The sequence below is a fragment of the Trifolium pratense genome, linkage group LG2 (assembly GCF_020283565.1).
Source record: "Trifolium pratense cultivar HEN17-A07 linkage group LG2, ARS_RC_1.1, whole genome shotgun sequence".
Lineage (NCBI taxonomy): Eukaryota > Viridiplantae > Streptophyta > Magnoliopsida > Fabales > Fabaceae > Trifolium > Trifolium pratense.
Window position 1 is genome coordinate 64,720,152 of NC_060060.1, and position 24,337 is coordinate 64,744,488.

The 24,337-nt window shown below is 32.1% G+C and overlaps 3 protein-coding genes across 4 annotated transcripts; 1 reads left to right on the forward strand and 2 right to left on the reverse strand.

Moving 5' to 3' along the window:
* Positions 1–1,226: 1,226 nt before the first annotated feature.
* On the forward strand, positions 1,227–1,580 carry LOC123905232. Its single transcript, XM_045954854.1, has one exon. It carries the CDS (start codon positions 1,227–1,229, stop codon positions 1,578–1,580), a length of 354 nt encoding a protein of 117 aa, XP_045810810.1.
* Positions 1,581–8,976: 7,396 nt separating this feature from the next.
* LOC123907662 (phosphoacetylglucosamine mutase-like) lies at positions 8,977–17,642 on the reverse strand. 2 transcript variants are annotated; one of them, XM_045958018.1, is made up of 10 exons: positions 17,388–17,642; positions 16,460–16,544; positions 16,093–16,355; positions 11,959–12,078; positions 11,724–11,866; positions 11,347–11,598; positions 10,735–11,147; positions 10,471–10,640; positions 9,831–9,927; positions 8,977–9,405 (listed from the first exon to the last, which is right to left on the reverse strand). In XM_045958018.1, the coding sequence occupies exons 2-10, from the start codon at positions 16,518–16,520 to the stop codon at positions 9,263–9,265; spliced, it is 1,662 nt and encodes a 553-aa protein (XP_045813974.1). In that variant the 5' UTR covers positions 16,521–16,544; positions 17,388–17,642; the 3' UTR covers positions 8,977–9,262. The 2 variants fall into 2 exon arrangements, with proteins under 2 accessions (XP_045813974.1, XP_045813973.1); XM_045958017.1 differs by having other exon boundaries at positions 10,471–10,646.
* Positions 17,643–21,671: 4,029 nt separating this feature from the next.
* Positions 21,672–22,644, reverse strand: LOC123906711 (vacuolar protein sorting-associated protein 55 homolog). The gene is made up of 4 exons (XM_045956682.1): positions 22,471–22,644; positions 22,315–22,354; positions 22,102–22,186; positions 21,672–21,997 (listed from the first exon to the last, which is right to left on the reverse strand). The coding sequence occupies exons 1-4, from the start codon at positions 22,567–22,569 to the stop codon at positions 21,826–21,828; spliced, it is 396 nt and encodes a 131-aa protein (XP_045812638.1). The 5' UTR covers positions 22,570–22,644; the 3' UTR covers positions 21,672–21,825.
* Positions 22,645–24,337: the final 1,693 nt, after the last annotated feature.

A 24,337-nucleotide genomic window follows, 5' to 3' on the forward strand; every position in this document is an offset into this window, starting at 1 on the left:
CTACAAGTGGCGCACAAAGATTATAAACCTCTTTATGAGTGGCGCGAAAAAAAAAAATAAAGTTCTTTATAAGTAGCACGTAAAAATTACGAATCTCTCTATCAATGCTCGGAGGTCTAAGTATCACGCAAAAATTATAAACCTTCTTATAAGTGGCGCGTAAACATTATAAACTTCTCTATCAATATTTTGATGTTGACCTAGCGCGGAAAAAAAAACTCTCTATAAGTAGCACACATAAATTATGTCATCTCTATGAGTAGCGTGTAAAAATTATAAATCTCTCTATCAATATTTGGAGGTTGAAGTATACACAAAAATTATAACCCTCTCTATACGTACTTAGAGGTTGATAATTTTTACGTAAAAAATTGTAAACCTCTTTATAAGTAGCGCGTAAATTATGAATCTCTCTATCAATACTCGAAGGTCGAAGTATTGTGAAAAAATTATAAACCTTTCTATAAGTAGAGGTTGAAGTATAAACATTTCTATTAAATTTTATACATGTCACGGGTCTTTGAAGGCTCAACTACAAAATTTGATGTGACTGAGCCATCCAACAATATGGTGGTTCACTTTTGTATTGTACTTATTATGATTTGGTTTTTAAGTTTGTTTGCTCTTTTGGATGTAACCTTTCTATCAGTAGAGGTTGAAGTATAAACATTTATATTAAATTTTATACATGTCACGGGTCTATGAAGGCTCAACTAGAAAATTTGATGTGACCGAGGATGTAACGATTATGCAATGTACTTCTTGATCCTATTATCAATGATTATATGAATGATTTTAAATTTCATCATCTTAACGTACTACTCATGAAAAAATTTGACCAACTTAGTTTATATTATTTGAGATGCACATCTAAACATTAGAAAATTAAATCAATTGTGCAGTGTGCTCTTAGGCAAAAATTTAATTTTATACATGTCATGGGTCTTGAAAGCCCCACTATAAAATTCGATGTGATTCTTCACTTGAAATTGTAAGCGTCGAACAATATTATATCACATACACCAATATTATATCATATCGTTTCAGAATTAATGAAATTGTAAGCGAGGATAATTAATGAGTTGAGCCTCCATAGGAATGACTACTTGAAATTGTATTGGGGTGAGGATCGTTTGACTTATATCACAAATGCACTCTTGCCATCAAAGAGAAAGACTAGGAGGCACGGTGTTGCATTAATCGAAAAATGGTTAATATTTCCGAATATGGGGCATATTGTAGCCACTGTTTTAGATAAAGTTGTCGTGAAATTGACGAAACAAGGAGCATCTGAGACATTTTTCCCATTGCGTGGCATCCCATCATCTAACCCTTCTTCCCTAATTATTTATCTTGGAGCTATCCCCGGTCATTGTATCTATGTCAAGTTGAAAGATGATTGTCCGATACCTCCGACGTGTATTCAGTGGAAGAGCCATTGTTCTGCGGAAGCTATTATTTGGGAGTCATTTTTTGTTGCTCGGCAGGCTAAATTTGATAAACTTATGAAAGGAAAGATAGTCGACAACAAAAAGAATGTCCGGGTTGGTTCTAACTTGAATGATCCAATTGAGCTTTGATTTGTTTGGTAATGATATTACAATTAAATTACCTAATTTCCATATGTTTATGACTAATTTCCTTTGCTCATAGTATCCATGATTGATATATGATGCTCCCCCGAAATGATTTCCGTATGCTTATGACTAATTTCATTGGCACGTTGCATTCATGATTGATATACACATGATGCTCCGCCGAACCCGTGCACGCACGGGCAGCCATCTAGTTATTTTATTTTTGAAACTATTGGCTTTGAGTTCAATCCTTTGGTTAACTTTTTCTTTTGTTCAATTTTATTAACTTTTTTTATAAAAAAAACTAATTTGATTTGCTCCTTTTTTTTTTTACCAAAAAAGCTAATTTAGACTGGCAATAAATCTTAGTTCAATTGGAATAAATCTCGAGATCTCTAGTGTCGGACGCTATGATCGGGGTTTGAATTTCGGTCCCCTCCACTTTATGCGTGAGAGTTTTCGATGGTTTACCATTTCGTCTATCTACAGTACACACAAAAAACTAACTAATTTGGACCAACAATTAATTATATATTTGAATTTTAAATTATCGAGATGGAAATGTCCGATTGTCGAAATTCAAATGTTTAATCGATTGCTTGTCCGTTTAGGTAATATATTTAACGGTCTAGATCGTCTCATTTGATCTCTAGTGTCGGACGCTATGATCGGGGTTTGAATTTCGGTCCCCTCCACTTTATGTGTGCGAGTTTCCGATGGTTTACCATTTCGTCTATCTACACACAAAAAACTAACTAATTTGGACCAACAATTAATTATAAATTTGAATTTCTTTATCATATTAAAGTTAGTTTAGTTTATACATAAAAATTAAAATTAGAACAAAACATCAATCGTTAGTTGGTTTAGTGTGATTGGCGCTGAATTTGATAGGGAGGACCACTATTCGATCCCTCGCAACTACAATTAAAAGATGACTGGAACCACTTGATGTCAGAACTGATCCACGAACCTGATTAAATTAAATTGGTGGTGAAAACCAAAAAAATAAAAATAAAAAATTAGAACAAAACAAAAACAACAAAAAAAATTTAAAAAGTTTAGTCAATAAAAAATATCTAAAAACATGAATCTATGCATAAAAAAATGTAGGGAAAAAAAAAACATTAAAAATCGATTATCACAAAAGTTACTAATTTATCCTTATTGTTTTTAACCACGTTGCAAGTTTTATACCCTTCATAGTAATTTCACTAAAAAAATTTTAAAAAAAAACTATAAGATAAATACAATATATATATATATATATATATATATATATATATATATATATATATATATATATATATATATATATATATATATATATATATATATATATATATATATATATAGGGGGCTGCTAACTTAGACCCAGTTGGGTCTAAGTTAGCAAGGTGCACCTTTTGAGTTGGACAAAAATACCCATTTTTTTAATTTTTGAAAGAATAGAGCAACAGGGGCATTTCTGTAATTTTCTGCAATTTTACACGCGCCCCCCACTTCTTTTTCCCCCCCAGGACACGTGTCACGCTATTAGGGGACAAAATCAGCGCGCGTGCATCACACGCGCCGACAAGAGCGCGTGGTGTGAAGGATGGGAGGAGAGAGAAAGCCTTTTGAAAAAGGCAGCCACGTGTTAGCATATGAATGGGTCTGCGTGATTTTTTTCCATTTTATACTTTAAACTCGATTATTTCGTCGTAAATTAATTTTTTATTTTTTATTTTTTATACCAAAATTCATAATTTTTTTTTCTCTACAAATAGAGACTTGGTTCGTTTGATTTGGACACCGAAAAAAAAACGCAATTTTTCACTACTTTAAACTCGATTATTTCGTCGTAAATTAATTTTTTATTTTTTATTTTTTATACCAAAATTCATAATTTTTTTTTCTCTACAAATAGAGACTTGGTTCGTTTGATTTGAACACAGAAAAAAAAACCCAATTTTTCACTACCTTAATCTCATTTTTCACTACCTTACATCAACTCACTGAAACCATTCTACCAGAAAAATGGTTTCGGAGTACAAATCTCTGAAACCATTCTACAAGCTAAATGGTTTCAGAAGCAAATAACTAATAATCAACTTACTGAAACCATTTTACCAGCAAAATGGTTTCAGATTACAACTCTCTGAAACCATTCTACCAGATAAATGGTTTCAGAAGCAAACACAATTAATAAATTACTCACTGAAACCATTCTACCAGTAAAATGGTTTCAGAATACAACTATGTGCAACCATTCTACAAGCTAAATGGTTTCAGAAGCAAATAACTAATAATCAACTTACTGAAACCATTCTACCAGCAAAATGGTTTCAGATTACAACTCTCTGAAACCATTGTACCAGATAAATGGTTTCAGAATACAACTATGTGCAATCATTCTACAAGCTAAATGGTTTCAGAAGCAAATAACTAATAATCAACTTACTGAAACCATTCTACCAGCAAAATGGTTTCAGATTACAACTCTCTGAAACCATTCTACCAGATAAATGGTTTCAGAAGCAAACACAATTAATAAATTACTCACTGAAACTATTCTACCAGTAAAATGGTTTCAGAATACAACTATGTGCAACCATTCTACAAGCTAAATGGTTTCAGAAGCAAATAACTAATAATCAACTTACTGAAACCATTCTACCAGCAAAATGGTTTCAGATTACAACTCTCTGAAACCATTCTACCATATAAATGGTTTCAGAAGGATTTCGGTGTCCAAATCAAACGAACCAAGTCTCTATTTGTAGGGAAAAAAAAATTATGAATTTTGGTATAAAAAATAAAAAATAAAAAATTAATTTACGACGAAATAATCGAGTTTAAAGTAGTGAAAAATTGCGTTTTTTTTTCGGTGTCCAAATCAAACGAACCAAGTCTCTATTTGTAGAGAAAAAAAAATTATGAATTTTGGTATAAAAAATAAAAAATAAAAAATTAATTTACGACGAAATAATCGAGTTTAAAGTATAAAATGAAAAAAATCACGCAGACCCATTCATATGCTGACACGTGGCTGCCTTTTTCAAAAGCAAAATTTTCTCTCTCCAGCTTATAATCTAGTGTGGCGCAGACAGGATGATCTGATAGATCAGGATGATCTGGGCTGTCTGATTGATCAGACAGTCTTAATGAGATCACATCTTGGCTGTCTGATGGAAATCAACAGTCTGTAACCATGGTCCTTCCGTACGCGCGCGACACTGGATCCACGTCTATTAATTGTTTAAGAAGGTGGGGCGCGTGTTGTTATGTTTTTTTTATGTAAAATTACAGAAATGCCCCTGTTGCTCTATTCTTTCAAAAATTAAAAGAATGGGTAATTTGGTCCAATTGAAAAGGTGCACCTTGCTAACTTAGACCTAACTAGGGTCTAAGTTAGAAAACCCCATATATATATATATATATATATATATATATATATATATATATATATATATATATATATATATATATATATATATATATATAAATAAAGAATATCAGATTAGTCAAAAAAAAAAAAGAATATAAGATAAATACAAAAAATATATATATAAATGATAAATACAAAACAAAATATATAAAGAATATAAGATAAATACAAAAAAAAAATGATATGCTTGAAAATAGAAACAAAACAAATTATAGATTGGATTAAAACAGAACAATATTACTCATAAAAATAGCAACAAAAGAGATAAATACGATGAAATCAACAATATCACTAAGATAAATACAAAAAATATATATATAAAAAGAATATAAGATAAATACAAAAAAAAAATATAGAAAGGATAAATACAAAAAAAAATATATACAAAGAATATAAGATAAATACAAAAAAAAATAAAATGATATGCTTAAAAATAGAAACAAAACAAATTAAAGATTGGATTAAAACATAACAATTTACTCATAAAAATAGCAACAAAAGATACCACAATAGTTTCACTTATATTTTAACAATATTATATAAAAAAATTTTAAATATTTTATTTTAAATAAATTAATTTTCTACCATAGTATAATAACAAACTTAAATTTTTAATAAAAGTCAATGACCAGTGTTCTTAAAAAAAAGGTCAATGACCCGTGCGAATGCACGGGTCTTTAAACTAGTTTTTCATAAAAAAGAATACTATTAACTATTACTCCCTCGGTTCCTTTTTCTTTGTCGTTTTAGAAAAAAAAGTTCTTTCAAATTGTATGTCGTTTTGATAATTTAAGGTTATATTTTGTCTATTATACCCTCCTATAAATTCCAAATATTTAGGTGTAGTTGTTGAAACCGTAAAAGATTTATGAAAAACTAGTTTAAAACTAAATTTTTAATAATATATATTTGAAAAACTAAAGTTTTTTTTGGTACATAACATATTAATTTTTTTTGGTACATAATATATTAAATTTATTGGAAAGATAAAGTGTGTGAAAAAAAAATAAAAGAAATTTATTGATGAATTAAAATTAGGGTATAATAGGAAGATAAGGTACAAAAATACAGTTCTTAATTTATTATTTTTTTTAAAACGACAAAGAAAAAGGAACGAAGGGAGTAGTAAATAAGAGAATAAAATAGTCAATAAAAAAATTATAGAAAAAATAAGATGAATATGCATAAAATTAGGAATATAGAAACATAAACAATATTTATATCAAAAAAGAAATATAAACAATATCTTTCATAAAGAAAAAATATACTATTAACTATTAGTAATAATAATATAATAATACAAATTTATAATTAATTGTTAGTCCAAGTTAGTTAGTTTTTTTTGTATAGATAGACGAAATGATAAGCCATCGGAAACTGCCACACATAAAGTGGAGGGGATCGAAGTTCAAACCCCGATCATAGCATCTGACACTAGAGATCAAATGAGACGATCTAGACCGTTTAATATATTACCTAAACGGACAAGCAATCGATTAAACATTTGAATTTCGACAATCGGACATTTCCATCTCGGTAATTTAAAATTCAAATATATAATTAATTGTTGGTCCAAATTAGTTAGTTTTTTGTGTGTAGATAGACGAAATGGTAAACCATCGGAAACTCGCACACATAAAGTGGAGGGAACCGAAATTCAAATCCCGGTCATAGCGTCCGACACTAGAGATCAATTGAGACGATCTAGACCGTTTAATATAGTACCTAAACGGACAAGCAATCGATTAAACATTTGAATTTCGACAATCGGACATTTCTACCTCGATAATTTAAAATTCAAATATATAATTAATTGTTGGTCCAAATTAGTTAGTCTTTTGTGTGTAGATAGACGAAATGGTAAACCATCGAAAACTCTCACACATAAAGTGGAGGGGACCGAAATTCAAACCCCGATCATAGCGTCCGACACTAAAGATCTCGAGATTTATTCCAATTGAACTAAGATTTATTGCCAGTCCAAATTAGCTTTTTTGGTAAAAAAAGAAAAAGGAGCAAATCAAATTAGTTTTTTTTTTTAAAAAAGTTAATAAAATTGAACAAAAAAAAAAGTTAACCAAAGGATTGAACTCAAAGCCAATAGTTTTAAAAATAAAATAATGTTACCATAAAAAAATTGGCTTCAAGAAGACTTGAATAAGGAAATCAGAAACCACTGCACCAGGCAGCATTGTTATGGCATTATTTAGTTTCCTAATATATATATACAGGTTAAAAGGAACGACAGAAAAAAAAAGGCTGTTCATCTTCAACCTCTAGCCGCTGCAGATTTAGATCCAGTAGTTGCAGGGCAATTTTATCATAAAAAAATCACAATTAATAACCCATAAATATCCTACATTTCTGATTTTAATTTTAATTAAAAATGTGTTAAATCAAATACTAAAATCAAAATCTTACAAAATATGAAGAACAAATAACTCATATTTGCTAAAGAACTACTCAAATTTGTCGAAGAAAATACCCAAATTTGATACATAAATCATATTACCCATTATGCAAAAGAAGAATATTGGTAAGAAGAAATAGATGCATTTAGAGAAGAAGAAGTAAAAAGAGATTTTTGAGAATACTTAAGTTGCATATCAAGAGGAAGAAGATGGAAGAGAATGATGAATAAATAATACGCTAAAAAAAATGGAAGAGAATGATACAAAACATGAATTGGAAGATGAATGTATTTGCAATTGTTAAAAGTTATGTGGTAACAATTGAAAATTAATTATATTTTAATAATATTATAAATCACATTTTAATAGACCAATATACTTAAGACACTTATGATGGGCTACCTGACCCAATCTTATAGAATGGGTAATTAAGAATTTGCCATACTGATATAACAAGTTGTAATGGTTCAGTCTCCGACTTTTGTGTGTGGACTGTGGATAAAATTTAAATTTTAGGTTGAGAGTGAATAACCCAACTTGTTTGCTCAATTTTTTTATATATAGAGATTAGTCACGGTTAAACACAATGAAACATATTTTCCGATAAAAACTAATCACTATTAAACGGTGGCGAAAATTTTAGTTGGGAGGCGAGAATCAACCTTTATGTTTTATAAATTCTTTGACGAAAATTAGTCTTTACTAAATGATGATGAAAACTTCCGTTTGGAGGAGATAACACACTTCGTGTGCCCTATAAAATCCCCAATGGAGATTAGTTATTCTTGAACAATGGTAAAAACTTTGTATTTATAATATGATAGAAAAAAAAAAAAAAAGTCCAGAAACCAATTTTACATTACATCCGATGGAAATCCATTATTTTTACATTAAATATCTTCGTATCAATGTAAAACTAACCCATTAAACTTTTAAATATTAAAATTTTGATGTCTAACATATACTAGTACTAGTATATTAAAAAAATTTACAATAAATATATTGAAGTTATAAAAGATAAAAAGGTAAGATAGATAGAGAGAAACATAAACCACATATTTTTATGTTTTTTTAAGGTACATATAAATTTTTTATTTTAAAATTATTATTTCAATCATTCCACACAAATGAGAAATTATAAATGAAGGAAAGATAGAATAACAATTTTACAAAATTATCAAATTAACCAAATTAACTATTCGCATTATCATAAATAAATACAAAGTGGAAAGTAATAATTTAGGATTGATGCATATATTATTATTTATATAATTGAAAGAGAAAAAAATTAATGTTACATTGAAAATTAAAAATATAATTAATTTTTGGACAAAATTGTTTGTATTATTTTTAAATTCCTCTTTAGGTCTCCCTCTCCTGTGTCAATAGGACCAACCAATACAAAGCTTTACTCTAACTTCAATTTGGGTTGAAATTGGAATCCCAAATTAGTCCGTCCTTGAATCGAATACAAAGTCTTAAAAAAAAAAAAAACTCACTCAATTTATTTATTTGTGAAATAGAAAATTAAATTCCTAAAAAAAAATTAAACCTCGGGTACAGTAAATCCTAAACATTATATTAAAAGTAAGAAAACCAGTTCCAGATATTGGATATTTGGCAAAAAGAATGTTGTCACTGTCATTATAGTCTTAAGACGATATGCATGGAATGGAAGTACATTTGAATATGAGTGGACTTAAAAGGCGGATTATAAAAATACAGTTTGTGAACATGTAGATAAATTTAACACCAATCATATTCAAAGGATAATGCCAGGAGGAATTTATTGGAAAATCTCCATGGTTGGAAAGAACTATTACACAGATATGTCAAGAACTGTTTCACCCTAAGAACTGGTCCACAAGTTTAGCCACACAGTTGGCTAGGGTATCTGCAGCTTCTTGAGTTGATGCTTCGGCATATACACGAACAACATCCTCAGTGCCTGATGGACGGACAAAGCATCGACCTTGAGTGTACTTCGCTGCAAACCAGAAAAGACACGAGACCAAGCTGCAATATTAGTACAACTGAAATTCTAAAACTTGTTTAATCTTCTAACTAAAAGGCATTAATAGATGGATGAAACTGACTGGTATTCTCTCACTCTCCAACAATTTTGGCAAGTCAATTGGATTTCAAAACATCATTAATATAATCCAACTAACAATGATGCAAAAAGAAGGAACAGTGGTTTGACGGTTTTGCATTGAAAAGCAATGAATCAATAATGAAACTAATAATAATAATGCTGATTTTTTTAGAGCAAATCTTGCAAAATTGCTGTGGAAAAATGCCACTAGTCTCTCTCCTTCAATTGGTGGATAGAAATGGGCTTTAATGTCAAAATGAGTGGTGCCATATTATATCAATGGCAACAAAGAAAAAGAGAAGGAGCAAAGGAATTACCAGTTTCTGCATTGATGGCTTCCTGCAAACCAGGGGGTCTCACAACCACAGTTTCTGCATTGGCTGTAACTACGGACGTTCTGTCAGCAACTTTAACCTAACAGGTAAAAACACCAGTGGAAGCATTCATTCAGAAATATTTAAAGCAATTACTTTGAAAAAAGTTAAATTGACAAAAAAATTGTTGACATATATATAATAAAAGTAGGCACATGCTTAATCCCTTGCAAAAAATCTAGTAATAAGTAGCAACAAGTAAAAAATATAAGGGAGGGAAAACTAAAATATTTAATTGAATAAGAACTTTGCAGCCAAGGTAAAATGTGATATTTGGGTCAAAAACATGGCCACCAGATTGCAAATGCCGGCAGTTGAGACAGAAAATGATAACACAGCATGAACTGATCATAATTCATTTTAAAACAAAGACTTGCTGGCTAGCCATGCTTACATAGCTAAAATTCTGATTAACAATTCACTAATGCATGGCAGGACCACAGATGTTATGAACTTCACCACACAGATATTATCATCTTAAATAGGAAAACAAAAGGAGCATATATTTTTGATCCAGACAAAACTTCTGATAGTTTGACAAAAGTTTTGCTTTCAAAAATGATGCATGAAAATAATAACTAACCTTGAGCTGCCTACTCGGTAAATCATGATAAAGTTCATTCCATCTATGTATGGACCATCCCATGTGCTTCAATATGACTTCCACCAAGAGCACTCCACTCAAAGCATCTCCTACTGCTTGGTTGATCAACTTACTGACTGCCAATAATCTCAAAGCAGCCTTTTCTGCTTCTGAACCTGAAACAAGCAAACAAAACATTAGTATTTTGCTCTGCAGTTGATTCTTAAAATTGAAGTGCGCTTAATGAGAAACCACTGAATAAACCTTTGGATCCTGAAGAAAGCTTGTTACTTCTGACCTCTAACCACTCTATGAAAGTCTCCGAAAATAGGATAGTTCCATGGCCATTTGCCTCAAAATATATACCAATATCAAAATCAGCAGCTTTTTCATGTAAATATTTCACTCCAGTGGGAGTTAAATTGACTTCGAGTCCCAAATGTTTAAGGTAATTAGTAGAAGCCCCGTTTGCATATGCAGTCTGTATAATACCAAGACGTGATTTATCGAAGTTTTTTATGTCTTCTTTCTCATTAAGAAAACTTAGTTGCTCCCTAATAAATACAGCAAACAGGGACAGTATTTTGTCTCCATCAACAAGATCAATTGGAGCATTGCTTTCAGGTAGTACTGAAAAATAAACAAGCCGATCAGCATCTCCATCCAAACTAGCACACCTACAAATTAGAACTAACTAGCTCCATTAGCAGGACCACAATAAATAGCACCAATATATTAAATGTTAAGAAGGGTACATCTATTAAATCAAACGTCGGTGATGAGTTATCCAGTGTGAATTGATTAAATCATTCACTTTATTGAAAATTCCTGTGATGTAAATATTCAATTTTAGCATTGGATGATGAACAAACTAACCTTATGCCAGCATCTTTAGAACCAAAGCCGCGCGGAGCAACCTTCTCTTTCTGCACGTAATCAGCACCAACTCCATCATTCAATACACCTTCGTCTTGACTGCTATTTCGAACCTCAATATCTAAAACATTCAACAATTTATGAAGAATTTGAAGTTTTGCTCCACCAACACCATTAGCTCCATCCACAACCAATTTGTCATTCATCCCATCACACTTGCTTTGTCCAGTCGGGATCAAATCCATTAAGCACCTGATTCATTCACACAATGATCCTATATGATGTGTTCAATGATGGTTTTACCATCAATACCAAAAAGGAACAACATGGAATCACGTCTACGCATCATAACAATATTGGGATAGGATTGTACTAACCTGAATGAGTTGGAAAGTTGTTCAAAGTAATCTTGCTCTGACGCTTTTATTCCCTTATTTCTAGCACGAACCATCCAATGTAGTTGTGGAGTAGTCAAAATTCCCATGTCAGATGCAACAGCTCCAACAATTGAAGTGACTCCCTTCATTTTTATCCAATTATATCCAATGTTAATTTGACAAGAAAATAGAACAAAAAGCTAATAGAAGCTAAATATAGTTTACGGGCCCATACTTGTCTAGCAGCTTCAAGCAAAGCTTCTCCACTTGGCCTCGTGTCTCTCCCCAAAAGTATTTCAGCTGGCCTGACCCCATCAAATGGAATCCTTTCTTTCTCAACAAATTCAGTTATCAACTGCAAGTCCATATAGAATAACATTCATAGTGAGTTACTCCCTTCGATCTCGATTATAAGCAAAAGTACTTAACTTCATACTAATTAAAGAAACTTAGTTAAGTGTGTCAAATCTTCCTAATCTCAAGAAAATATGTGCATTTTCAAAAGTGTACTTCGTCAGACTTGTTCCATGAGAATAAAAGAGACATTAAAAAATAAAATATATATTAATTTAGGGTTATCTTGAAAATGACATTAAACATAGTGAAAGTAGTTAAATTTACTTATATGTGAGACTACAGAATATAAGTACGTTTGTTGCTTATATTTCATTCATATTATAAGAAAACTAAATAAAAGGTGAAGTATGGCTGATATGTATTCCCTCCTCAGTTCATTACTGTTAGGGCCTTTTAAATAGGGAAATTAGAAAAACCGAAATGCATTCAGCATAAAGTCCATTACTCAATCCTAAATAATAGAACAACTACTCACTAAGTCAATAAGCATGCAGTATGCAAATGTCAGGCGAAATTCCGAAAGGAATCACGCAAATGTATAACAAAAAACATTTGGTGATTCAAACATATTGAGTGGCCCATAAAAAAGGCTTCCAACATTTATGAATTCAACATAAACTTCCCATTAGAGAAATCGATTGATCATTGGTGCACCTTGTCAGTCTTGCATTAGTATTTTTAGTTAACTAAGTACAGAATCTATGTCCTGTCCTCTTACACATTTCTCACCGCACCTTACCACAGTGGTCAATCTTGCTTTTTCAATTGTGTTTTTAATATCAGAATGAGCAACCTGTCACTGCGTTTTTGTACAATTTCTTGCTGTTTCTTTGACACTTTATTTTATTTCTATTAGATTCAATATTTGTCAGAGTTTATGAATCGAGAATAGATCTGTTGAGGGCTGTGATTATTGGAGCAGAGGGAACTCCTTATCATGATGGCCTTTTCTTTTTTGATGTTTTCTTTCACAGTGGCTTTCCTAATGTACCTCTGGTATGTTGTTGAGATTACTGCATCTGACTTGCATTATTATTATGCACACCATCTTTTTAATCCTTAATTCAAAGTGTGACTCAAGGGACATTTTTCAATGCAGCAAGTCTACTACCACTCTGGTGGACTTCGACTCAACCCAAATTTATATAATTGTGGCAAAGTGTGCCTTAGTCTACTTAACACCTGTTCTGGCAATAAAAATGAGAAGTGGCTCCCAGGCGTTTCGACAATTTTACAGGTCCTGGTCTTCATACAAGGTCTAATCTTAAATACAAAGCCTTACTTTAATGAGCCTGGATATGCACGTCTGAGTGGTTCTGCAGAGGGTGAAATGAGATCCCTGCGGTTAGGACTGTTCATGGTTCGGTTTTTTCAAATAACCGAACCGAACCATAACAATGATTCGAAAAACCGAACCGAACCGTTATGGTTTATGGTTAACCGAACCGAATTACAATTACGGTTCAGTTAACCGGTTTTTAATTTTTAACTGAACCGAACCGTTAGGCACCTTGAACTGAACTGATAACAGTTTTTATCAGAAAACTAGCTCATGAAGGCTTTGCAAGCATACAATAGAAAAGCCTAAAACCTCCACTAATGCAGGTCCTCCACTCCCCGATGCAATTAAAGGTGTCACTGCCTAATGAACAACTTATATCCATACAATAGTAAAAGCCTAAAAAATCCACTTAGTGCTGAACCTCCACTCCCTGAAGCAAGCTATGCAGTCACAATCTGATAAGCAATATATTTCCAAAGCAGCATATATGCAGTAACAGATCAACTATAATAAAACCGAAGTCCGCCACGAGTTAACAGAGCAGCTGGGCTGCACTATTAATTCCTTAATATATCTAAAAGGATCATGTCAAAGAAAGTTTTGCAGATAAAAGGCTAATTTAACTTCCAAGTATTACAAATATTATTTTACGGCGTGACAAACTACGAACACAACAAGTAACTCATATACTGATATACATAACTTTATTTTACTTTATTCTTATACTGTTATACACATATATAAAAACATGAAATCAGAAACTTTTAGTATGTAGAATTCCATGAGTAATCAAATATCAAATACGCTAAACCATAAAATCCTAAATCCCTTCTTGGTACTACCAACATCCATCCATTCCACAACATACAAGATCACAAAATTCACTTAAAATCCCCAAATTTGATCTTGGGTTTTTAAGTTTTGAGTTTGAGGTTCGGTTATCACGGCTTGGTTCGGATAACTGCGGTTCGGTTCACAGTTAGAGAACCGTCCAAATATTAATGGTTTGGTTCGCAACTTATAGTATGGTTCGGTTATTTGTGGTTCGGTTAGGCGGTTCGGTTCACAGTTAATAATGAACAGTCCTACGTGCGGTATAATGAAGCCACTTTTCTCTTATCATTGAGGACAATGGTTTATCTGATAAGAAGGCCTCCAAAGGTTTGATTCTAGAAACATCTTTTGGTTCAACTCTTTATCTATCTTATCTCATATAATGTATATTATTTTAGATAGTTTCCTTTGTTAGTTGTCATGTTAACTCATTGCACCTCAGCAAAGTGTTGCCTATAAATTCTTCTGCTGTGCCTTTTGGCATGCTTTGGAGTAGGGGTGTGCAAAAAATTTGGCTATCCTTAACCAAATTACTAACCAATCCATATCCAATCTTAGTTTGAAAAATCCATTTAAAAAAAAAAACCACACCACTCCAATAAAAAAACACCAATTATAAACCATAACCACATTTTGTAATTTGGTTTGGAATTGGTTTGAAAATTCAGGCCCAATCTTCAATTTTTTAAAATTTTTTAAATTGTTTATTATATAATAAAATAATTAATTAAAAGAGATGGTGGAGGACCGGTGGTCAACACGACGGTCAACGGCGGACCATCGGTGGCCAGCACGGCGGCGCTCCGACAGGCGTGACGGCGGGCGGCGGTTTTCCGGCGGACCTCCGGCGACTTTCACGGCGGTCAGTGGTGGTGCTCCGCCGGCCGGCCACCACCAACCACCCATACTATTTTATTTTAAAAATCAGACTTTTAATAATTATTTTAAAAATAATTAAAAAATCAGTTTTTAATGTTTTTAGTTTTTAAAAAAATCAGTTTTTTTTAAAAATAATTAAAAAAATCAGTTTTTTTAAAAAAAAAATTTAAAAATCAGTTTTTAATGTTTTTAGTTTTTCAAAAATTTAGTATTTTAATTTTTTTCCTATAATAAATATTAGTTTCTTTTGTATTTAAAAATCAGATTTTTTAATTTTAAAAATTACTCTTTTTTTAAATAATAAAAAATATGTTTAAAACAATATAAAAAACAAGTTTTCGGCTAAGTAAAAAATAATTTGGGTTTAGAAAAAAAAACTTTGTGGGTTGATTATAAACCAATTCAATCATAAAATTAATGAAAAATTATGTTTTTAAAATAATTAATAAATCTATTTTTTTAATCAACTAATAAAAAAAATTAGTTTAAGTAAAAAACCTATTTAAAATTGGATCATGTGAATAACCTAAATTTTATTACAAACCAGTTATAAATTGGTTTCGATCCGGTTAATAACCAAATCCAAATTAGTTTTAAAAAATAACCGGTTTGTCATTGAAATTGAAATGGTTTTGGTTTAGAACCAAAACCATCAAATTAAGTGTGGTGTGGTTTCCAAACCATGCACACCCCTACTTTGGAGGGACAGAAGAGAATAGTTTTTTTTTTTTTTTAACAAACCAAAAGACAGAAGAGAATAGTGAAAGTCTTGCTGAATAATTATCTACATCTAACAAATTAGTGATTTTAGTCTCTCATTAGAATTCTATTATCAGGACTAAAACACACAATTTTCTATTTTTTTAAGAACTAAAAAATGTACTACAATATTATCATCATATCTCACGAAATCATCATTACCACGTCACAACATCAAAAGAAAATGAAGATTTTTATTTTTTATTTTTTGATCACGCAACATCAAAGGGGGAAACATTGAAGTGAAGAATCCAAAACCTGGAGAAGTTGTTGAGGAGAAGGAGCATTGGCAAGTTCATCAGCGAAAGGTTCCCAATCCTGAGACAACATACCTCCACTCGGATCAGCAATTTTAACACCATTATCAGAAACCTTATTATGTGAAGCAGTAATCATAACTCCGATCACTGACTGTGTTTTCAACGATCTAAGAGCTGCCAGAATTCCAACTCTATACACCGTCGACGATAGAATCGATGCATCTTCTCTAAACCCCGCAGTACCGTACGATACCTTCACTCCTACAAAAAAATTAAAAAATCTCAACCGTATTAACAATAATCAGAAAACGAAAACGACGCCGTTGAATTAGTTAGTATATACTGTGAAAAATGGAATTGCGAACCTTGAGGAATCAAGAAGCGAGAAGAAGATTCCAGAATCAGAGACTTTTGTAATTCGTTCATCGCACCGTACACAGACCCAGATTACTGAAAGAACAATGCAGTTAGTTTTAGTCAGTGGCGATTCCAGTAATATTAGAGAGCCTAGGCAAAATTTTGGAGGGAATTTTATCAACCAAATTTCTAGATACAATAATATTTAAAAGACAAAGTTGTTTCTGCAATTCAAAAACATATTTAAATTACATTAGTACTTCTCTTTTTATGCAAAAGAAAATATTCTTCACAATATACACTTGTAGTATGCCTATTGTAAGGCTTGGTCAATTATGAAATCAACATAATATAATGTAATTTCCCCTAATGAAAGAAATCCATAACAAACAACTGTGAGAAAGAAACTGATATCTGATCAACGAGACTACATTTCAAACTGAATACAAATATCACAAGACTATCTTATTCTTATTTAATATTGTGTATAAGATCAAACTGAGATCAAGAATACAAGGTTTGTCATCAGCTTATAAAAGAAAGAAAGTGCTTCATCAACAAAGGTGATTTTGATCCATCAAAGTGAACACAACACAAATGTCCACAATTAAACAAAGTTTTAGTTGCAGTTACGATGACAATAATATCACAAAGTAGAAAATCACCAAGTTAGTTTACAACAAGAGGCATCATGAAATCAAATAGTTTTTAGAACAAAAACCCTTCATTCTCACTATTTTAGAACAAAAACACTATTGCAGAACCAACCAAAACTACTTATTTATATAACCAAAACAGCTTATTTATATAATCACTTAACAATCAAAACAGCTTAATAAATTTAAAATTCAAAACAACACCAAATCATCAAACAAAGATTCTAGATTGAGAAGGTTAGGTTGTTAAAAATTAATTGCAGTATGTTAGTTTGCTTACCTGAAACGAGACGAAGAGAAAGAGTGAGTGCGGTGCGGTGTGGTGCGGCGCGGTGAGCTGAGCAGTGGTGCGGCTGCGGCGGAAGATTGAACGGCGTTACGGCGAGGTGAGGGAGAGAGATTGAGAGCAGTGAGAGAGGGATTGAGAGCGGCGGCCGGTGGCGGTGGGTGAGAGAGGAACAGCGATTTTGAGAGAGAGGGATCGAGAGAGAGAAAGCAAATTCTAACTCTTCCTTTTTCTGTTTTTGTTTTCATTTAAAAAAAATATATATATAAGAAGGGCAGCCCAGGCACGTGCCAGGCATGCCCGGCGGTATACTCGCCACTGGTTTTAAAAGAGTTTAATTGTTGTGCACCGTCAGTGTAACATTTTTTTACACATGCATCCAATAACACGTTGCCACATCATTTAATGAATGTGACACATTATGTGTTTTTAATTACCATACATGATGTGTCGGTATATTATTGGATGCATGTGCAAAATAACTTTACACTGACGGTGCATATAAATTAAATTCTTTAGTTATATAGTCATAGGAGTAGTGAATTCAATTTAAAAAAAAAAAAAAGAAAGGGCAAAAACGTAATTTGACGGAATAACCGAAGAAATTGCATAAATATAAATAAATTGAAATGAAATCCCTAGATAGAGTGTGTGTTTGGTTTGGCGGCGAATAGAATTGAGTTTGAGAGAATTGAGTTTGACAGAATTGAGTTTGGTTAAAAGTGAGTTGAACAAATTTGATTTATGTTTGGATGAACTCATATAAAAGTGATTCTTATGAGTAGAATATTGTTTGGATAGTTTGAATCAAAATTGATTTTGAAAGTATAATGACCAAATTATCCTTAATGTATTTAAAATGAGATATCCCCATTCTCATTATTTTTGTCAAGACCCCTCATTCTCATTTTAATAATATTTAAATCTATATAATATATAAAATCATAATATGGATTTTAAAATAATATTATTTTATAAGAGTAATTTTTAATTCAAGCATCATTTTAAAATAATATGTCACCTTGTACCAAAAAAATAAAATAATATGTCACATTGTCTAGATACTTCACTAGTACTATTTATTTCATTGGTGGAATATTTATAATTAATTATAATAATTATAATAATTATTCAAAAAAAATTTAATAATTATTTTTTTAAAAATAAAAAATAAGAATTAATTTCAAATGATAGTTTGGTATCTAAAAAGAGGCTTTTGTATGGAAGAAAACATGTGGGTCTAGTTATTTTTATTAAAAAAAAAAATCAATTTGTAACATAAACTAATGGGCTCGGGTCAACATAAACATATGGCTTTTTAGGCCCAAATCCTACTTCATCTCTAACCTAGAGACAATCCCTTTAGCATGAATAGCAGACGGCGATGAAAAACAAAAAAACCAGAACTTGCAAAATGGTCACTGTGTTTGTTGTAAGAGGAGGGCAAAATTGATAAATCAAATTCATTTTAGTGGAGAATCGATTTTGCCAGACGCAGAAGCTTCAGTTTGTAGCTTCTAAGTGAACGTGAGTTTGAGACTAAAATCACGTTTTGCAAATTCACGTTTGCAATTATTCAAACATCAATTTTTTTGCCCAATCCGTGTTTCACGTTCAAAACGCGCGTTTGGTGCTTTCTACCGCTGAACCAAACAAGCACAGAGTTTAGTTAAGCATAATGGGTTTACTGTGGTGGCGGAAGGGACAGAATTCTCAACCGGAAACGGAGAACACGAAGAATGGGGGTGTGGCGGCGGCGGGGATGAACGGTGCGGTGGAAGTTCCTCGACCTCAAAACGCGAGTATATCCATTTTCGAGTTTGGTTCGGTTGCTGCTTCTACTGATAAGGTTACACTTGCTGGTTATTGTTCCGTTTCTGAAGATCTTGAGCCTTGTCGTTGGGAGATTCTTCCTGCAATTGGATCCAACGCTCCACAGTTTCGCGTTGTTTTCTAATTATATGTTATATGTACTCTTGTTTATTTCGATGATGTGTTACTTTGTATTGACATGGCTTATTAGTTATGAATTATGAACGAATTGGGTTATCTCTTTCCATTTATTTATTCTAAGTTGTGATGTGTTCCAATGATTAGAATTGTTCTTTAACTAGTAGAGTAGAGACATTAGGAATACTAATTTTAGTAGAGACGGCCCATTTGGGTTGTTGTGGTGGAATTGACTTGGGACCTAAGAGTGTGCTCCCCTTAAGGTTTCAAGTTCGATTCTCTCCAGTGCTGATATGGGTGGGCTAATTTAGCTTATTAAAAAAAAAAACTAAATTTTAGTAGAGACGTGACAATGTCCATATTGTTATGTTAGTATCAAACCTATCATCTCGGTTCTAATTTGGAATCTTGCAGTGTGTGTGAGTTTCAGTAGTATGGTATCTACCCGTTAATCTGTAAACCAGTGAAAGAAGAATAGTGTCTATAGGACTCTACCTAAGTTGTAACTTGTAACATGAATAGCAGTGTGCGCAAAGCACCACAATTGTGTTGGCAGCGAGAGACGCCACACAACACAGTGGTGGATCTTGCTGGCGGAGCAGGGAGGCTCCGTGCCCACTCTTGTTTATTCCCTTCTCTGTATTAATACATATTGATATTTGTTTTACTGAATGTTTGTTATTTATAGGATTGTGAGGAGTAGCTCAATTGATGCCAGTGATGGTTGGTTATATGAGATGTGAAAAAAAATTGACGAGAAATGTTCTAGAATTCAATCGAAAATACATCTCAGAACATTTGATAAGTTATTCACTGCCTTTGCCTTTCCATTTACTGATGCATTAAGTACTACTAATTGCTTTTTCAGAGCATTACTGGTACTTTTTTTCATTGCCTTGCATTGTGATTCTTTTTCAAGGATTTGGAATTGATGATAAACCAGTTTCATCTTTCTTAGTGTCTTTCATTGTGATTATTTTTCCTATGACATTGATCACCAGTGCTAACATTGTTAGCTATATATTTTGCAATCTGCATGTACAATTTCAATATCATCTCACCCTTTTATGTATCAGGCCAAAAAAATTGCTTCTTTTTTATAGTTTTAGAGTTATCAACTTTCTAGGTAGCAACCGCATTTTTTTACTCTAACCACTGGCGTGAAAAATGAGACATTCTATGGAGAAGATAGCCTGTTGGAGATGCTGTTAAGGCTGAAATTTGTTTTTTTGGTTATAAAATTTGATTTTTATGATCTTGTACTTTGAAGTTGGGATCAATGTAATCGTGTTCCTCAATCTAAAGATGATGTCAATGGTGGTAGACTTGCTGTCAAAGGCTAAATTTTTTGTTGTACCATTTGATCTTTATGATACTGTACTTTGAAGTTGTGAGTAATGTAACATACAGTACATGTAAAAATATGTTTATCAATAAAAAAAAATTGGAAAAGATTTTGTCTCGATACCATTATTAGCAAATTTTAATAATTCTCAATCCCCGCAAGAATTGAGATTTTCTGTGTGAAAACTTCCCTCTACCTTTCTCGATATCTCTCACTTATAACACACTGTCCTCTTAATTTCCTCTCTTTTTCATCTTTTTCTGACTTATCTAAATAAAAAATGCTTAAAGTCACAAAAAAAAAAAAAACAGGGGATAGAAAATCTCAAGGATTCTTTGACTTTGTAGAAAAAATTGTCCTCGTTCTCTCTACCTCTCACCTATTCTTTTTTCTCACTTATAAAAATGTCTAAAGTCACCAAGTTAGAGAATGTCAGTATGTCCTGTAAGACACTCACTCTTATCTTATAATCTTAGTACCCTCTACGATTTACCAAAAAATAGAGGATGCAAAGTTAGCGAATCTCAATCCTTCTTTTAAATCCAAAACGCCAACTTGGCTAACAAAAATTCTTGATGTATAATACTACTCAAAAGAAACTAAAAGAACAATACTGAAATGTATACTTCAAAAAAATGGCTAAAATACATTTGATCATTTATCTTTTACTCAAAATTCCTTTATCACCCATTCATGAGATTGGGGATTTAGGATATTTTTTTATTGAAGTATGAGATTGCAAATCATTAACAGTGTTTGGATTTGGGATTCAATGAATTTTCTTTCTTTCATTTTTGAATAAATTTTATGGATGTTGTGAGAAAATGATGAATCCTAAATCAAATTAGGATTTTGGGAAAGAAAAGATTGACACATTAACATTAAAATATTTTACCTTTAAAAAAATTTAGTATGACTATCTACGATAGAGGCACTTATTCCCCTCAAGTGTGTGGAAGTGGTTAGAAAAGTCAAAGCAAGAATTTAGTATAGGTTTATCAAATATTTAAACTGGGGGAGTATGTTGAGCAAATGTAAAAGCAATAGCACACAAAATGAACAAATGTAATACATTTTTACATCAATGAAGCAATCCTTGCTGAACTCCTTTTTCATAGCATACTGTAACTATCTTCATCACTCAGCCACAGGAAACACAATATATATGGCTAATACGAACACAAAGAAGGAAGACAGTTCCATTGCAAAGGCTGCCCAACCAATCACCCCGGCATGTTTTAATATGCTCGGAATGGCAATGCCTCCGAGAGTTGATGCTCCGGTCAAGAACTTGGCAAAATTCACCCAGCTGCTCCACCATTGAGCATATCAAGATACAATTTCTATTTAGCAAGTTCTATGATAAAAATTGAATGATCTTACTTCTTAATTTAGCCAAAAGAAACAGCTTACCTATTATCAGATTCAGAATATATTGAAGAACCATCAGACCCAGCAAAGAACAGCAAAGGCATCGGAAGAAGCACGTACGTTATAGCTGCAAGAGAACAAAACACCGATTGTTAATAACGACCAAGAAGATGTTCTCCCCCTTACAATCCCATCAATGAAAATATATAAATATGCAGTATACTGCAATCGTATTTCAATGATGTTTTATCTCACCACTAAGCATCGGCCACCAATTATTATACAAAGCACATGCCTGACAATATTAAAACAAACGTGTGAGTAAACCAGTGACATTTTTACATGGAAGATGTCATCTCTGTTTTTTTTTTTTTTTTAATGTATAAAACCAGGAACAGAAACAATACTGACCAGAATTTGCAAGACGATTCCTCCTGAGACCAAAATGGCTAAAAAGAGAAGCTTCCCTGTGTTCAAACAGTAACGTACATATCCCGGTATGTCATCCATCTTCAAATCACCTCATGTTACAGAGAGCACGCAATATATAACTAAAACAAAGATCTTGTTAGCATAGTGCTATGAGATGAGAAGAAAATACTAGTAAATTAAGAAGTAACACTAGCACATATATGATAACGAGATGAAATTGAAACAACAGTGAAAGTTCATATTCAAAATTTGTGATTATCTTAATTATACCACATTCAAATCATACACCGATCATATAAAGCCTATCTATGCATTGGCCAGACATTACTTGTCTCGCGGCCGAACTCTGGATTACCAGGGCCCCTTCCCTTGAGAATCAGAGGGTTAATACCAACAACAATAAAAAGCCTGTCTATGCATCAAGAATGCAAGCCCAGTAGCTTAAGATCAAGAACAAGCAATTCAAACAATAAACCAATTATATAAAAAATATAACAGAAGCCATATTTTGTTGTTAATCAACACCATTAATAACAATACGAGCTTATTCCAACTGATTCAACCATAATTTGGCATACAAGATAATTAAGAATTAAGATTGAATAATCATCATCATATGACATAATTGCATCAGAATGTTGATTACCAGCATGATTATGATTGATGAGTAATAGCAAAGTACTAAGTTACTACGAGATTGAAAATGGATTCAGCAACCTAATAATAATTGTATAAAAGATTAGTAACCCTAATAACTTGAAAATTGGTACCTCGAAGTCAAAACCCAGACAAGAATTGGAATTGGAATTGGAATTGAAACGGTTTTTGTATGGGTTTTGGATAATATAACGACAGAAGCAGCGATGCGTATCTGCCACTGAGCAGCGTAGCGTAGCGGTCCGATATTGGAAGGATACTCCGTCCTCACCTCAACTTACTTACTCAATCAATTATTAATTGTTTATTACAGATTTTTCCTTTGGTACGTTACAGATTTTTATTTTTTAAACTTGATAATAATTATTAAATAATTATTTAGAAGCTTTTGTAAAAAAAAAAAAACAATTATCTAAAATAAAAATATCTTAAATTCAATTTTTGAATTCGGGCAAACAGTAGCGTTGAAATTTTTAAGAAGAGAATGTCATTTTTAATTAACTCCCACAAAATCACAAAACTCTCTCGACATTATTTTTTACAATTACGCGTGAATGATACCTAATATACATTTTTATGTGTGTGTGACCAAATAAGGTGTTCTTGTGACCATCTAAATATTTTTCTACAAATATTTGATAGGATAGTTGACCGTTTCTTCACGTGGTTACGATGTTTGATCCCAAAATCTCATGTCATTGACCTCTCCTATGTGTCTTACCTCATTCTGCATGAAAACGAGACTTTGAATATTCGGTTGATAAATGCAATTGTTTTTGCCTTTTGAAGTCTCTCAAATTTTGTAGTTACTCCTCTCAAATTCAAATTGGATAGACACATTGATTTGACGCCCTCACAAAAAAAAAGTGTATTTTTTCGTCAAACGTGCTTATTATACTGTAAGAATGTTTTAAGAATCTAAATTGTCCTCTCACTTAGTTATATAGTCATAGGAGTAGTGAATTCAATTAAAAAAAAAAAAAAAGAAAGGGCAAAAACGTAATTTGACGCATTAGGGTTTTGAAGGGGGAATTAGGGTTTGGGTTGGAAAGTTTACCATCTTTTATATATAGATAGACACATTCTGCATGAAAACGAGACTTTGAATATTCGGTTGATAAATGCAATTGTTTTTGCCTTTGAAGTCTCTCAAATTTTGTAGTTACTCCTCTCAAATTCAAATTGGATA